At 71.3% G+C, this 16,417-nt stretch overlaps 1 protein-coding gene across 2 annotated transcripts; it reads left to right on the top strand.

Moving 5' to 3' along the window:
• The first annotated feature begins 6,055 nt into the window (after positions 1-6,055).
• ZNF579 (zinc finger protein 579) lies at positions 6,056-9,091 on the top strand. Of its 2 annotated transcripts, XR_014617104.1 has the most exons (3): positions 6,056-6,161; positions 7,117-8,852; positions 9,004-9,091. XR_014617104.1 is itself a non-coding variant. In XM_084256615.1 (2 exons), exon 2 carries the CDS (start codon positions 7,118-7,120, stop codon positions 8,783-8,785), a length of 1,668 nt encoding a protein of 555 aa, XP_084112741.1. In that variant the 5' UTR covers positions 6,056-6,161; position 7,117; the 3' UTR covers positions 8,786-8,905. The 2 variants fall into 2 exon arrangements, 1 of the variants encoding a protein (XP_084112741.1); XM_084256615.1 differs by lacking the exon at positions 9,004-9,091 and having other exon boundaries at positions 7,117-8,905.
• The last annotated feature ends 7,326 nt before the right edge of the window (positions 9,092-16,417 follow it).

The raw sequence follows: 16,417 nt of genomic DNA, 5'->3' as shown, positions 1-16,417 counted from the left end.
GCCCGGGCACCCCCTCGCCAAGCCACAGGCCGCCCAAGCGGCGGGAGGCCCTGCAAGGAGCCGTGGCCTCCCAAGAACTTGCCACCATGAGGGGCCTGATAATGAAAGAGGGGCCGCCCCCCAAGGGGTGACAGCCCCTCTCCCCGAGAGCCATCATTCCCAACCACTCAGATATCTTGATCTGGAGAATGTGGGGGGGCCATGCCCCCAAATTTCCCTGGATCTCCTCCAAATACTATCCACTAGAGTCACTGGTGTCCCCAGAAAATGGATATAGCCTGAATCTGCCTCCCCCACATCATTCCCGATGCTGAAAGAGGACCAGGGTCAGTGCCCCTGCCCTCGGGCCCCCTGTAGGGCTCCCTGCTGTGGAGCACATCAGCCCTAATGACACCCCAACCCCAACCGCTAGGCTAGGCCGGTTCCAGACCCCCCACCCAGTAGGACGGACTGACCGGAGCACAGGCCCCACCCACGCATCGTGGACGGCCCCAGGTGTGGCCTGCACCCCTCCTTAGCAGGACTTGGCAGACCCCGACACCCCCCCACTCCCTGCCCCAGTGTGTCCCGTCCACGTCATTCCATCCTGCAACCCCTCTGAGTGGGGGAGGCGGCCCCGGGCACCCGCCTGCCCCTTCCATTGCTGTTGGTCTGTCTGTCTCTGTCCCCACCCCAAGGGGCAGAGGGGCTTGGCTAGAGGGGCCCCCATGAGCCTCGACCTCGCCCCCACCCACGCCCCAATGTCCCCAGGACCCCAATAAACCTCATCCTGTCAGTCACCGCCGCCTCATTTCCTGCTCCTTCGCTGGAGAGGGGGACCCCCCCCCTTAGGACAGACTCCCTAAATAAAGGTGAATCTTCCCTCCCTGCTGAGGAGCTTCAAGACCTCAGGCCATCAGAGCCCTCAAGTCCGAGGCAGTGTCCCCTTTCACTGGCGCCCTGGAGAGCATCGGTCCCAAGGGTGCTCCCCCAGTGAGTTCCTGGGCCACCAAACAAGCACCCCAGAACTGACATCCAGCACCCAGAGCAGGTGGCCCCCAGGTCGCCGCCCGGCTTCCTGCCCTGAGTGCCCGTTCCGCGCCAGGCGTCTTGCCCACTGGGGCCGGCCGCAAACGGGCCTCCCCAGGGGGACACGTCCCAGGGCATGGGCCGCGGGCGGCGAGAGCAGGCCCGGAGCGCGCGTGGGCCTCCCAAGGACACGAAGAGGGTGTGAGGGAAGCAAGGGCGGGTGAGCCTGGCGGGCTTCCCGGCAGAGGTGGCTTTGGTCTGAGGCTGAGGTGGGCCCTGGAGGCAGGGGCTGGGGGGTGGTGGGGAGCGGGAAGGGCGAGCGCGTTCGCGCCCCGTGCACAGCTCCCGCGCTGGAGGGGACGGGGCGGGAGGACGGCGAGTGCGGCCCAGCGCGCATGCGTGGTGCGGGAGGTGCGCGGTGGGGGGTCCCGTGCAGGAAGGCCTGGGCAGGGCAGAGCTGCTCCGGGGTGCGGGCGCGGAGGGTTCCCTCCCGAGGGCTCGGCTCTCAGACGCCACCGACAGGCCTGCGCGGGGCAGGGCTGACCCCGCCGGGCGCCGTGTCCTGTCCACCTGCACCCGCAGGCCCTGGGAAGCGCCCCCCACCCCGCAGCTGCCCTCCGCCAGCGGCTCTGCCTGTGCCCCCAGACCCAGATGCTGAAACCCCAAAGCCCTCGGGGTGTGGGGCCGGGAAGGTGCTCAGGTCACGAAGGGGAGCCTCCGAAGCGGGGGGCAGAGGCTGCGGCGCCCCTCCCCGGGCGGCGGAGGACAGCGCTGGGGGCGCCAGGCGGGCAGCAGGGAGCGGCCGGGGGGGCTGCACGTCCAGTCCCGACGCCTGCGGGCCGGCCGGGGTCTCCGCGGCGAGCGGCCGGGAGCGTCCCGTCCCCGCACGGAGAGAGCGCAGGGGCTGCCGGGGGCGGGACGGGCGCGGGGCTCGGGGCTGGGGCTGGAGCCGGCGCGGCGGGCGCAGCAAGGTCTCCCTCTGGCTGTGACTCTGATTATTCGTTAAATTGCGCGTCAGAACGTTTCCACGGCCCCGTCGACCTCCGCGCCTGAGATTTCACAAGGAGCGAGATTCACGTCGGGGGACATACAGCTGGGGGTGCGGGGCGAGCAAGCATTCGGCCTTCTAGGGACACTTTTGCTCCGGCCGTTCACAGCTGGCCCGTGGAAAGACCCCGGGCAGGGCCGGACGCTCAGCTGCCCACGCCGCCGCCCGCGGGGTCCAGACTCGGCGCTTGGCGGCTGAGAAACAACTTTGTGCGCTCGCGGGGGTTCGGCCGCCGCCCGCCCCCCCCCCCCGCGCTAGGGGCGCCGCCCCGGGGACCGGACCGCCCTCTGGGCCCGCCCAGCCCGCAGCGCCGGCCCTGCTGTGTCCCCGCTGTCTTGCGGGTGTGCGCCGGAGGCGGGGAGGAGGCGGGGAGCACGGCGCGCGTTTCCCCGGGCGCGAGCCCAGCCGCCCTGGGGCGTCGCTGACTCTCCCGGCGCCCACTCCCCGCCTGCGGCCGGGATTCGCCCGCCACCGCCTGAAGCCCGCGGCCACCTCGTCCTCCTCCCGCTCCCCCTCGGGAGTCACCCACAAACACGCGTGCAGCCCCTTCTCTGCGCGAGGCGCCGAGGGAGCCGGCAAAGGGGCAAATTGCTCCCAGCCCTCGGGCTCTGAGTGGGGGGACAGGGATCTAGGGGCCGCCTGGCAGCCGGACGCTTCCCAGCGGGGAGTGCGAGCCGCCCCAGGGCTACCCCGACCCGGGAGGTCGGAAGGACGGGCACCGGGGTGGCTGTGCCTGCAGCCAGGCGCAGAGGGAGGCCCCACACGCCAGACCCGCAGGCCCTGGAGGCGAGCGAGGGAGGGAGGGAGCCCCCGAGGGTGCCCGGCCCCGAGGGTGCCCGGGCGGGGTGACGTCATGGGGCTTCAGCGGCCGAGACTGGACGGGGGCTGCAAGCAGGAGGCCAATCGGCGGCCGCTGCCTCCCCAGCCAACCAGCGCCGCCCGCCCCGCGCGCGCGCCCCCTCCTCTCGCTCACCTGCGCCCGCCGCCCCTCCAGCCGCCTCGAGTCCAGGCTCCTGCCCGGCCCCGGGCCCCGCGGGGGTTTCCCTAAGTTCTAATCCCATCGCGTGGCTATCCAGCCCTCACCCCTCTCAGGGGCTCCCAGTGCGCGGAATGCGCCCTGCCTGCCGCCGCAGCCGCCTCGGCCGCCCTGACCGCCTGAGGGCCCCACGCAGGGCCCGGCCGAGCCCCAGCGCCCCAGCCAGGGTCCCTGCCCGCCCGGCTCGCTTCTCTCCTGCCACCCCATTCCTGAATTCCTTCCTCCCCCCTCTCTCCTCTCTGCCTCTTTCCTTCCTTTTGGGAAAAAATATTTTAAAATATTGACACACAGACAGGTGGTCACACAAGAACTTACTCACAAACGTCCTTAACCGCACCCAGGCCAGCAGGCGACAGGGAAGAGCTGACCCAAAGCACAGAAAGCCCGCTGTGGGGGGAGTACTACAGCCGTGAAAAGCGGGGAGGCACAGGGCAGGCCTTGGAGACCCTGCTGGGTAGAGGCAGCCCGGCTCAGCCTGCAGCGGGTGAAAGCCCTCTTGCTGCGCCAGGCCCTGGTGGGCACCCCCTGGATTCAGAGATGCCGGGGCTGCCAGAGGGAGAGGGCTGGCAAGCGACTGCTTAATGGACCCGGGTGGCAGAATGTCCTGGAGCTTGGTAAGGCATCCGGGGCTCAGAGCCCTGAACATCCCTCAGTCGCCGGGTTGTGTGGTTTAAAATAGCAGCAATGGGGGCCTCCCTGGGGGGCATGAGGGGTTAAGATGCAACCTATGAAGCTGTCTGCAGCCACTGCAGCACAAGTTCGATCCCCGGCCAGGGAGCTACCCACATGGCGCAGCAGACCTCTCCTGTCTCCCCACTGCTCCCCTCAGCAGTGGATTTCAGTACATCCATCTGTTCCGCTCCCCACTCTGTCTCTGGTGAGTCCTCTCACCCACCACACTTCTGGCCTGGCCCCAGCTCTTAAGACACATAAATAAATTAAAAAAAAAAAATAGCTGCAGGGCCTCCCCTGGTGGCGCAGCGGTTGAGGGCTCGGCTGCGAAGCTGCCTGCATCCTCTGCAGTGCTGGTTCAATCCCCAGCCGCCGCGAGGGTCCCACATGGCACGCAGACCTCTCCTGCCGCCCGCTGCTCCCCTCACCAGTGTACTTCCTCAGTCTGCCTGTTCTGCTCCCCGCTCTGGCTCTGGTGAATTCTCTCACCCTCCCGCGCTTCTGACTGTACCCAGCGCTTGTATAAATAAATAAATAAATCTTAAAAAAAAATTAGCGGCAGTGGCAAGTCTTCTACGTGTATTTGATCAAATGAAAAAGCAAGCATGTGCGCGCTCATACGGACATGCTCGCACACACACACATACACATGCAAGACACGCTCACACCCATATGTACATGTGCACACATGCAAACACATGGGCATGCACACCCTGAGTACCAGCCACACCGCACAGGCACAGCCTGGCCCCCCAGGGCCACCCCCCACCTCCTCTCAGCTCCCCTTCCCCGAAGTGGCCCAGTTTCTATGGGCGTCTTTCCTGTTTACTCCAAACACAGGTCTCTGAGGAAACACCCTCTATCCTACCAGCAGCTTCGGAACACACACGTGCTGGCCCCCACTTCTCTGAAGCGACAGGACCCCCAGACTCTCCAACCTGAACCCGGCCAGCCCCTCCCTTTCCCTCGCTGCGAAGTGGGAAGAGTGGGAGAGGGAGGGGTCTGAAGGGCTGACTCTTATTTTATCTTGACAACCCCCCCCCCTTCCTTTCCTCAGGCCTTTCCTGTGGTCTCCACTTTTAAAACCTACAGAAGGGAGGTGTGGAAAGCCTGTTCCTGGAACTGACAGTGCAGCCATCGCCTTCCCCCCCTGCTGCGCCCAGTGCAGGCGCCAGCCCCCAGCTCCACTGAGCCCCTCACATTATCACCTGGGGCCTTTCCATCTTTGGGCGGAGGCGAGCACCCGTGGGTGGGCAACTCTGGCCAATGCTGGCCCCACGACAGCACCGAGCTCATCCCTATAGCACTGTGGATGGGCACGAGCAGGCAGACCTAGCAGATGGGTGGTTCCCGGGACTGACCCTGGCTGAGGCGGCTCAAGAGGCACTCGCCAAACCATGCCTGTGCGGTCCTGCTGGCCCACGCGCTCGTCCACGGTGTTTAACGGGCATTTCTTTTTTTTCTTTTTTTGTTCTTTTTTTTTGTGGGACCCTCACCGGCGGCCGGGGATCGAACCGGCGCTGCAGAGGCTGCGGGCAGCCTCGCAACCCAGCGCTCAGCCGCTGCGCCACCAGGGGAGGCCCTAACAGGCATTTCTTCAAGCAGCACCACAGCGGGCCATGTCCCTGCAACACGCCTTTCCCGACTCCACTGCCCTGCGCCCGAGCCTGGGCTTTCATCCTGCAGCTTTCACGGAAGCGCCGCCGCCTCCAGGAAGACCTCCAGGGATCACCCCCCTCCCAGTGTGAGCGCAGCTCAGGACTCCTCTGGGCTCTGGGCCACCCCCCACCCACGTCCGCCTCTCCAGGGGGGCGGGTGGGTCTGGCCGGCCTGGCTCCCCCGCAGACGGTGCCCCTGCGTCCGCGAGGCTGTGGCTCCAGCACCGGGACAGAGCCGGCCCTGGGGAGGAGCGCAGCGGGCGGTGCAGGCCAGGCCCGCAGGGCCGGTCTCCGCGGGAAGCTCGGGTCGCCCGGGACGGAGCGAGCACGCGGGACGGCGTCGGGGGAGGCGCTCGCTCGGCCGCCGGGGGCGCGGGTCCTTCCCGGGGCGCGGCCGCCGCCCGTCCCCGCCGCCCCGCGGCCCGGGCCGGCGCGCGCCTGCGCTCCGGGCGGAATGAATGAGGGCGCGTGTGCTGGGGGCTGCGCCCCACCTCCGGGCCGGCCCGCCCCTCTGCGGAGCGCGGAGGACCCCCGAGCGGGACCCCGGCGGGGCGGCCCGCGCCCCGGCCCGCCCCGCCCCCCCGCTTCCGGCCCGCGGCCGGCCGCCCCCCCGGCGCGAGCGCGCGGGTTTCCGGGGGGAAGGCTTAGGCGGTGGCACCGCCGCTCCCGCTCCGGGCTCGGCCTCCCCGCGCCGCCACCGTCCGCCCGGCCGCGGCAGGAGACAGGGCCGGAGGCGGAGGTAAGGACGCGGCCTCGCGGCCGCCCGGGCCCGCGCCCAGCCCCCCATCGGGCCGGCCCGGCCGACGCCCCCGCGGGCCGCGCGCTCCCGCCCCGCGCCCGGCGCCGCCGGCCGGGGCCCCCCTCCGCGGGCGCCCCCCCGCCCCGGGCCCCGCCCCGCCCCTGGGACCCGGCCCCGCACCCCGGGGCCCGGCCCCCCGCCCCCGCCCCCCGGCCGCCCGCGGCCCAGCCCCTCCTCGCAGGCCCGGCCCGGCCCGTCGCCCCTCCCCGCGCGGACCCCCGCCCCCCCCGCGCCGGGGCCCCGCGCGACACCCCCGCCGCCCCCGCCGCGGAGCCCGGGCGCGGCCTGCAGCGCCCCGCAGGGCCGGGAGAGAAGAGGCCCGCACTGACCCGTGTCCTCTCTCCGCCCCTCTGCCCTGCCCGCCCTGCCCGCCGCCCCCACGTGCGACCCCGTCCCGTCCCGTCCCGTCCCGTCCGCGCCGCCGCCTCCCTCCCTTTGTTTCCCCGCCCGGCCGGGCTCTGCCCGCGCCTCCGGCCGCCCTCCCGGCCTCCCTCCCGGCCTCCCTCCCGGCCTCCCTCCCCGGCGCCCTCCCGGCCTCCCTCTCCGGCCTCCCTCCCCGGCGCCCTCCCGGCCTCCCTCCCGGCCTCCCTCCCGGCCTCCCTCCCCGGCCTCCCTCCCGGCCTCCCTCCCGGCCTCCCTCTCCGGCCTCCCTCCCCGGCGCCCTCCCGGCCTCCCTCCCGGCCTCCCTCCCGGCCTCCCTCCCCGGCCTCCCTCCCGGCGCCCTCCCCCCTCCTCCGTCCCGTGTCTGTCTGCGTCTTTGTCTGCGTCTTCGTCCGTCCGCCTGTCCGTGTCTCCCGCCGCCCCCCGCGTCGCGGCCTCCCCTCCCCGGCCCGACACCTGCCCTCGCCGCCCCTCCCGTGTCTGCTTCTCCCCCCCCCCCCCCCGCCCCCTGCAGGATGGATCCGCAGCCCCCGCCGCCCGCCCAGGGCAGCCCGCCTCACCGGGGCCGGGGGCGGGGCCGGGGCCGCGGCCGGGGGCGAGGCCGGGGCCGCGGCCGAGGGGGCGCGGGAGCCCCCCGCGCGCCCCTGCCCTGCCCCACGTGCGGCCGCCTCTTCCGCTTCCCCTACTACCTCTCGCGGCACCGGCTGAGCCACTCGGGCCTGCGGCCCCACGCCTGCCCGCTGTGCCCCAAGGCCTTCCGCCGGCCGGCGCACCTGTCCCGCCACCTGCGCGGCCACGGCCCGCAGCCCCCGCTGCGCTGCGCCGCCTGCCCGCGCACCTTCCCCGAGCCGGCCCAGCTGCGGCGCCACCTGGCCCAGGAGCACGCGGGCGGCGAGGTCGAGCTGGCCATCGAGAGGGCGGCCAAGGAGGCGGCCGAGTCCGGCCGGGGCTCGCCGGACCCCGGCGCCGAGCAGCCCGGCCCCGCGGCGGCCGCGGGCTCCGCGGAGGAGGCGGCGTGGCCCGAGCCGTGGCCCGCGGGGGAGCCGGCCCCGCCGGCGGCCCCCGCGGGCGCGGAGCCCCGGGAGTCGGAGGCGGCGGCGGCCGCCGAGGCCGGGGCCGCGGAGCTGCGGGCCGAGCTGGCGCTGGCGGCCGGGCGGCAGGAGGAGAAGCAGGTGCTGCTGCAGGCCGACTGGACGCTGCTGTGCCTGCGCTGCCGCGAGGCCTTCGCCACCAAGGGCGAGCTGAAGGCGCACCCGTGCCTGCGCCCCGAGGGCGAGCAGGAGGGCGAGGGCGGGCCGCCGCCGCGGCCCAAGCGCCACCAGTGCCCCGTCTGCCTCAAGGCCTTCGCGCGGCCCTGGTCGCTGTCCCGCCACCGGCTGGTCCACTCCACCGACCGCCCCTTCGTGTGCCCGGACTGCGGCCTGGCCTTCCGCCTCGCCTCCTACCTCCGCCAGCACCGCCGCGTGCACGGCGCGCTCAGCCTGCTGGCCCCGCTGCCGGCGCCCAAGAGGGACGACAAGGCGGCCGGCGGCCGGCACTCAGGGAAGGGGCCCGAGGGCGGCGAGGGCGCCGCGGCCGGCGGCGAGGGCGGGCAGAACGGCGGGGAGGCCGCCCCGGCCCGGCCCCCCGCCGGGGAGCCCCGCTTCTGGTGCCCCGAGTGCGGCAAGGGCTTCCGGCGCCGCGCGCACCTGCGGCAGCACGGGGTCACCCACTCCGGGGCGCGCCCCTTCCAGTGCGTGCGCTGCCAGCGCGAGTTCAAGCGGCTGGCCGACCTGGCCCGCCACGCGCAGGTCCACGCGGGGGGCCCGGCGCCGCACCCCTGCCCGCGCTGCCCGCGCCGCTTCTCGCGCGCCTACAGCCTCCTGCGCCACCAGCGCTGCCACCGCGCCGAGCTGGAGAGGGCGGCCGCGCTGCAGGCGCTCCAGGCGCAGGCCCCGCCCTCGCCCCTGCCGCCCCCGCCGCCCCCGCCGGCCGGCCAGGACGAGGCGGGGCTCCCGCTGGCCCCCGCCCTCATCAAGGAGGAGCCGCCTTCCCCCGGGACCCCGCCCCAGTCGCCGCCGGCGCCCCCGGTCTTCCTCAGCGCCTCCTGCTTCGACAGCCAAGACCACTCCGCCTTCGAGATGGACGAGGAGGAGCTGGACAGCAAGGCGCACCTGCGCGGGCTGGGGGGCCTGGCCTCCTGACCCCACAGCCACCCCGTCCCCTCCGCGGGAGCCCCCCGGTTTGCCAGGCGGAGGAGGGCAGCCGAAGGCGAGCCCCCTCCTCTGCCCACCCGCCCCTCCTCCCCTTCCAGCGCGCGACACTAAGCAGAGGGGGGTCCTGGATCGCCCCTCCCTCCCCACCGCCCTCGGCCCCCCATGCTGGCTAGGAACTGCTCACCCCAACACGTGTCTTAAGGCAGGAGGACTTGGAAAGGAGGCGGAGGACACTTGGCCGGAGGACGGAGACTGGCGGGGCCGCCCCCCGCCGGCCGTCCCCACTGTACACACTGGACACCACCAGCTCTTTGGCCTGCCAGACCCGGGGCCCCGTGAGCAGAGGTCTGTCCCTGTGCCCGTGTCTGTCTGTGAATAAATGTGAGTTCGTGAAGCCAGAGCGAGTGCGGCTGTCTGTGGGGCTGGGCCAGGAGGGACAGTCCAGCCACCCTGAGCACACGGAGGGGCTCCAGCGGGCGCCCTTTCGGGCTGAACCCATGACAGGCCCGTGGGAAGAAACAGATTCCAGAAGCCGCCACACCCCCCCGGGCACCCTGGGGGAGTCCAGCTGGGTCCTCCTTTGCCAGCCCTCGCCCTGTGGGGGCCAGGGCCAGGTCCGAGAGGACGAGCAGCCGCCATTCGCCCCCATGTGTCCAGCACAGTGCAGCCTCTGGCCACACCCGCTCCTTCCATTTAAACTCAGAGGGTCACTGACCGGTCAGTGCGCGCCCGGGGATGGCAAGAGAGCAGACGGGACGACACTGCCCTCCGGGCCTGCGAGGGGGGAGGCCACAGCAGGGCCACCCAGGGCAGGTCGTACCTGGGGAGCCGCAGGACATGGTGCCCGGGAGGCACTCTGGGTGTTTGCTAAGGCGCTGAGGCAGGGCGGGATGGCCCCAGGCCAGTCTCACTCTGCCGCCACCACCGCCGGCCTTCCCTGGAGCCAGGGGCCCTGGGCAGCTGCCTTCCCTGGGGGGTAGGATGCCTGCCCCAGGGCTGCACCCCATGCTTCGTGGCTGCACCCCTATGTTCTGCAGCGAGGTGTGGTCCTCGGCAGGGCCAAAGCGGCGGGTGGAAGGAAGCAGGGAGGGAAACTGGCCGTGGCCGAAAGAGAGGGGACCCCAGAGCCCGCAGAGCCCTGACCAGGGACCTGGCACTGCCTCACTGAGTCTCTGCAGGGGCTGCGGGTTGTGGCTGGGCCTGCCCCGGCCCTCCTGGACCATATGCCCCTGGAGGTCAGAGACTGATCAAAATATCGGGCGAATAAACGGGGTGTCCACACGAGACCAGCTCCCCACCTGGCCCTCCAGGGACCTGCAGCTGAGCCTCCTGCAAGGCCGCTGGGCGGGGAATGCTTCCTTCACATGGAAGCCACCCCTCCCCAGGGGCCTCGAGGGGCTCCCCACCGCTATATCCGAGCGCGCCAGCCCGCCCAGCTCCCGGGAGACGCGAGCTCCGGGGTCACGGGGTGAGGCCCCGCGGGCTGCAGCTGCGGGGCACGCGTGTCCTTTGCCTATCAACTGCGCATGCGCCGGGGCGGCGTGAGGTTCCCGCGGGGACGGCGCTGCCCGCTGCTGCCCCGGGAGCGCTGCCGCCCACCCTGCGCAAGCACCGCGCCGTCTAGGGATCCTCCCGAGCTGGGGTCCGCGCCACCCCAACGGCTCGCGGGGAGCGCCTCTCCTGCTGAGTCACTCGACGGCGTCGCCAGGCTGAGCCCCGTGTCTCTGTCCACAGGGTGAGGGGGACACGCCGCGTCCCCCGTGGGCGCCTCTGGAGGGCCACGTTGTACACCTCCGCCTCCTGGTTTTCTTTTTCCTTTTTTTTTTTAATGCTTTTTTTATTTGTGCATACAAGAACTGGGGTGCAGGCCAGAGGTGCGGGGTGGGGGGTGCGAGGACTCACCAGAGACAGAGCGGGGAGCAGAGCAGGCGGATCCACTGAAATCCACTGCTGAGGGGAACAGCGGGGAGACAGGAGAGGTCTGCCGCGCCATGTGGGCAACTCCCCAGCCAGGGACCGAACTCGGGCTGCAGCAGCTGCGGCCTGCCTCACAGCGCTGAGACAACCCCTGCGCCCCCAGGGAGGCCCCCTGGTCTTCTGTCTTCTCAGTGCCACCGAGGCATGGGGACCAGAATCCACTCACCCAGGCGCACTGTCCCCTGCTTCTGACTCAGCAAACTCACAGGACTGTGCGGTGACCACCCCAACCCAGAACACGGCCATCACCCCCACCCCTCTCGGGCCCATTCACGTGCCCTGCCCCTTCCCCGGCCCCACTGATGCCCCTGCAGCCTCCAGAGCCGCCTCTCCTGGCACGGCCAGCTGTCCCATCTGAGGCATGTTCTGCGCCCGCCTCCTCCCCTCAGCACATGTCTCCAAGGTCCATCCACCGTGTGAACTGTACCCAGCTGCCATCCTTTTCAGGGCCGAGTAATATTCCACCGCACAGCGTGGGGCTGGTGTCCACGCCTCGGCTTCTCCCGGCTGGGCCACCTGTGGACGTGCATGCCAGCCTGTGGGTACATCCCTCTTCTTTCCCGGGCAGACTCCCCGAGATGGGGTGCTGGGCTACGCGGGAGCACAGGGTGAGCTTTTTAAGAAACTGCAAGAAAGTCTCCCGGAGTCGCGTCTCACAAGCGGGCGAGCGGCCCCCCACCCTGCTCCAGAAGGAGGCCACGGGCCATGAGCTCACGCGCTCTAAGAGCAGCGAAGGCAGCGAGGGCCACACGGCCCTGCCGAGGCCGGGGGTGGGGGCAGACGTGGCCCTGGCCCGTGCTCCAGAGCCCTCAGGTCAGGCCGGGGCCCGCGTTCACCCCGACAGCCACGATGCTGGGCCCCACGGGACAGTGACTCGCTGCGCTCAGCAGCCCCCACCCGCTGTGCCGGCACTGTCCTCGGTGCTGACCGCGCTCTGGGCAGGGGGGACAGACAGACGCCCTCTGCGGGGTCCCCACTCTGGTGGGAAGGGCGGATACGCTGGAGGTGAGCGCCTGGGGGGCTGCAGGCCTGCGGGGGAGCCGAGGCAGAGCCGGCAGCTGACTGGGGCCTGTCCGGGAGGGCACAGCTGATGCAAGGTCCTCAGTGGGGATGTTGCCAGCGTCCAGGCCAGAGCTGGTGAGACAAGGGGGAGAGGAGGGAGGAGGGGGAGGGGGAGGAGAAAAGAGCAGGAAGCAGGAGGGAGGGGAGGGGGAGGGGAAGAGGAGGAGGGGGGAGAAGGAAGGGGAGGAGGGAGGTGGAGGAGGGAGGAGGAGACAGAAGAGGGTGCTGAGGAGGGAGGAGGAGGGGGAGGAGGGAGGGAAGAGGCAGCGGAGGGAGAGGGAGGAGGGAGGGGTAAAGGAGGAGGGGGAGGGGAGGGGCGGGGAGGAGGGGGAGGGCACAGAGGCGGAGACAGGCCAGCCTGGGCAGGGACTACCTGCACCTCCCGTGCACCCTGGGGGGCGGGCACCCTGGGGGGACGCGGACGCCGCGGGCCTGCTCCCTCCCACCCTTTCCACCTTTGACTGAGAAGCTGGAACCGAAAAGGCCAGGAACGGCCGTGGGACACCCACCACTCGGCGCGTCCCCCTCGGCCCCGCGCTGGCACGGCCACCAAGGTGGCCACAGCCTGGCAGGGGAGCCGGAGGCCCACACCTGCCGCCCCCTCCTCCCCCTGGTCGCTGCTGCCCCCCACCGGCCAAGTCCGAGCAGACCCAGGTGCCACAGGTGATGCTGCGGGCGGTGTCACCAGGGGAGAGGAGTGGGGTGGCTGAGCAGTGTGGCCAGCATGCCCACACTGCCTTCTGGGGGAGACCCGTCAAGGTGTCCACACCAGAGGTGGGGTCCTCAGGGGGTCTGCCTCCTGCTCACGGTCTCCATGACCACTGGGTGCCCAGGGCTCCCAGCACCCCCATCCCTAGCCCTTCCCAGCTTCTGTCCATGGGTGGTGTCCAGGGGCGGCTCCCCTTGGGGTGCGCTGGGGGTCCCTCTGCCCGAGGTGCAGGTCACGGGGGCGCAAGAACAAGGGCAGGCCAGCGACACGTGGGATCTGCTTACACACGCGACGAGTGTGAACAATGTCGGTGACAAAGCTCAAATTCCCTGCAAAATCTGTTTTCCGAGTGTTTGCTGCCAGTGTCGCCTGGAGTTTTGACTGTCCTACGCGTGCACCAGGAGCCTACGCGCCCTCGCCACCCGGAACACGTGCTCAAGTGTGTGTGCCAGGGGACGCGGGGGGACGCGGGGGGGACGCGGGGGCCCTCGCGGGCGGCCCCAGCTGGCCGCGCCTGCGCCCGGGCGTTGGGAGAGCCAGCTCCGGAGGGCTGGGCTCCTTCACCTCCGCGGGATTCTCTCCACCTGTTGCTCCCCCTGCTTCCTGGGAAGTGGCGGTCGGACAAACGCGGAGGCCCCTCCGGGCCTGGGCCTGGGCCTGGGCCTGGGCCTGGGCACGCGAGGCCACAGGGCTCTGGCCCCGGGAGTCCTCTCACCCCCGCGCCTCCAGCGCACCGCAGCTCTGGGAGGCGTCCATCAACGACAAGCCCCAGCCCAGGGGAGGCCCCCCTTCTCACTCCACCACCAGGGACGAGCACTGCGCCCTCCGAGCCACGGCCGCGTCCAGGGCGCCCTGCCCAGGCCCCTCGCCAGCCGCCTGCTCCCCGAGGCAGGGTGACCCCTGCCGTGTCGGGGGACACAGCCCCCGCGGCCGCCGGCTCAGAGCGCAACCCGCGGGGCTTCGGTGCAGCAAGGGCGGTGCGACCATCTTCACCTGCAATTTCGGGTTTGCAGGCCCCAGAGAAACCCCACGCCCCACGCCGCGGGCCCCGCCCCCAGCACCCTCCGCCCGGCCCCGCCCAGCGCCCTCCCAGGGGCAGCCCAGGGCGGCTGGCCTTGCGGTCCCCCGAGATTTGCACAGGGGGGCAGGCGAGCTCTGGGCCCGCGGCCTCAAGGCGTCTGTACCGCCCCGTTCTCAGGACAGCCCTGGCGCCTGGCGCTGCCACACCTGCTAAGGTCCCAGGGCCTCTGCTCCCGGCCCTACGCCTGCCCCTGCACGCAGGGTCACCCTGGGCAGGCCTGGTGGCCTCTGCTGCCAAGCCACACCTGCTGTGCAGCGCCTCCGGGGCCAGGACGCCTCTGCCTCCTGGTCTCAGCCCGCTGGGCCCAGGAAGCGCGTTGGGATGTGAATGGAGACGAGAATGCCCCACACACATCTGCCCTCGCGCCTGCGCCCCCAGCGGAGGCCCTGGGTGAAGGCTGGTCCAGCCTCCGGGCTGGGGTTTCGCCGGCAGGACAGGGGCTCTGGGGGCCTCCCCGTGCTCAGTGTGACCAGAGCCGCCCCCACTGACGCGGTGAGGGCGCGCGGGCCGCAGTGGGTGTGCCCGCTCCAGGTCACCACGCGGGCTCCGGCCGCTGCACACGCGTCCCAGGAGAGGGGCGCGTCCTGGGCTCCCCAGGAGCTGAGGGCCCTCCGAGCGCTGGCGTGGCGGGAGCGGAGCAGGCGGGTGGGGCTGGCAGAGAGGACGGAGCAGGTGTCCACTCAGAAGGGCTCAGGGGCCCGGCTGGGGCGCTTGGCCTCTCTCCCCAGGGCAATGGGGGCCGTGGGAGGCACCAGCGCGATCTCTGGGTGCGCAGGACGCTCCGGCTGCGGCCACGGCCCCTGGCTGGGGGTGGGCCAGGCTGGCCCGCAGGCCGCGCGCACGGAGAGAGCAGAGGGCCTTACCCGGCCCCGGGTCCTGGGCACCGAGAGTGTCCAGCTGCCAGGATCCCTGGCCCCTGCCAAACTGTGTTGCCAGCTTTATGGAAGTAAAAAAAGAAACAAGGTGAAAATAACTTTGTTTTCTTCCCTTCAACACAATGTGTTCTTGTTTTCAGCTCCTTAGGCGGAGTGGACACAGAGTCCCCACGCCCTGAGCCGCCGGGGGCTGGCCGCCAGCCTTCCCGCGCCGCTTCCGCTCCCGCCAGCACAGCACCTGCTCGCCCGTTTCTGCTGGACGACGCCTTATTCAACGGCACCCCTGGCGCGGGCGCACTCCCACGAGGGCACATCCCGGGGCGCGGCCTCCTCGCGGGCACTGGCCAGCGGCGGGGCCTGGGGTCGCTGTCCACACCGAGCCGCCGCAGGCAGACAGAGCCAGCACCGCGGCCCCTGTTCGCCGGCTGAGGGCTGACACAGAAGGGCAGGCCCCACGTCCTCCACTGCCCGGTGCGTGCCTGGACAGCGCGGGCACCGATTAGGGGATTATGGGTAAGGTCAGCGGATGGGCAGCCGGTCAGCGCCGGATCCGGGACACCGAGGCCGCCGCTGTCCCCAGAGCACCCCATGTCATCGTGCAGCTGATACAGACATCACCACGCCGCCCCCGCCGCTGCCCGCTAAGTCCTTGCGCTCCCGGCTTTTCGCCCGCCCGGCCCCACCCGGCCCGGCCCCGCCTTGGTCCAGGGGCTCCCAGGGCGGCGGCTCCGGTGTCAGCACGGCAAATCCCGCGCTTTCGTCAGGCTCTCGGAAGGACCCACGAACTCAAACAATAGAGGTGGACGCCAGCCCCGCCCTCCTCGCGGAGCTGGGAGCCGCTCTGGGGGGGCAGCAGCGGCCCCGGGACCGCGCCCCGCACCCTGCCCGTGGAGCTCCAGGGTGGCCCGAACACGGCCTGCCGCCCGGGGCGCGCCCATCTCTGGAAGACGGGACCCTCGCGCCCCCGTGAGCCTCGCCGCTCAGGGACGGGCACCGGGCGGAGGCACACGCGTGGGGCCGAGAGGCTCCGGGGCCCTGTTGTTTCCTGACGCGGCTCGTTCCAAAGAACACGGCAAAGGCGTCGTCCCAGCACTGCCAGCCGCTGCGGCCCGCGCTCCGTCCCACGGGGCGCGGCAGGCCCCTCTCATCTGCCGGTGCCCCCGCAGCGGTGGGTTTCAGGGGATCCGCCTGTTCTGCTCCCCACTCTGCCTCTGGGGAGTCCTCTCACCCCGCACCTCTGGCCTGCACCGGCTCTCGCACGCAGATAACCTTCAACAACAGCTCCCTGAGATCAGGTCTCGGCAGGCGGACGGGGCAGCGGCCACTCCCTGCTGGCGCGGGCCGGGGCTCGGCAGCCTCCGCGGGCAGCGCTCGGGTCGGGGAGCGTGCGCCGGGACGAGAGGCGTCACCGCCTGCAAACCAGGGCCCGGCCAGCGGTTCACGGCCCGTCGGGCTTCCCCCCTTGCCAGCAGGAGGTGAGAGGAACGGGCAGCCGCAGCGGCGCTGGCGCCAGCCTTAGCGTTTCCAGAGGAGCAGGCCGGGCCCGGGCGGCACCTCGTCTCCCTCCGTTCTCTGCGGCCCAAGGCCGCGGGCCGGCGCCCGCCACGTGCTGTGACGCGTGAGCCACTCGGGTGGGACCTCTGGGGACAGACTTCGCTGGTCAGGTTGATTTGGAAAAAATATAAAACGAGTAGCTGAGATATAAGATACGGCACAAGCGCTAAAACACACCACACGGCTCGAGAACATCTCACCCCCACGGCAGGATGAGGCGGGAGGCGATCTCCTATCCGTCATCTGCAGCCATGCTGCCGGGCGCCGGCACCGTCACACGGGACCTCCCGGGGGGCGCCGGGCTCAGCCTTAGCACTGCGAAGCTGTCGGCAGCCTCTGCAGCATGAGCCCCATCCCCGGCC

Source organism: Talpa europaea, assembly GCF_964194135.1.
Source record: "Talpa europaea genome assembly, chromosome: 16".
Taxonomy (NCBI): Eukaryota; Metazoa; Chordata; class Mammalia; order Eulipotyphla; family Talpidae; genus Talpa; species Talpa europaea.
The sequence above is the reverse complement of the archived record's forward strand: the minus strand, read 5'-3'. Positions and strand labels throughout refer to the sequence as shown.

Bases quoted from the DNA above. Each gene is read 5' to 3' on its own strand.
- ZNF579 (XM_084256615.1), top strand. From the start codon at position 7,118: ATGGATCCGCAGCCCCCGCCGCCCGCCCAGGGCAGCCCGCCTCACCGG.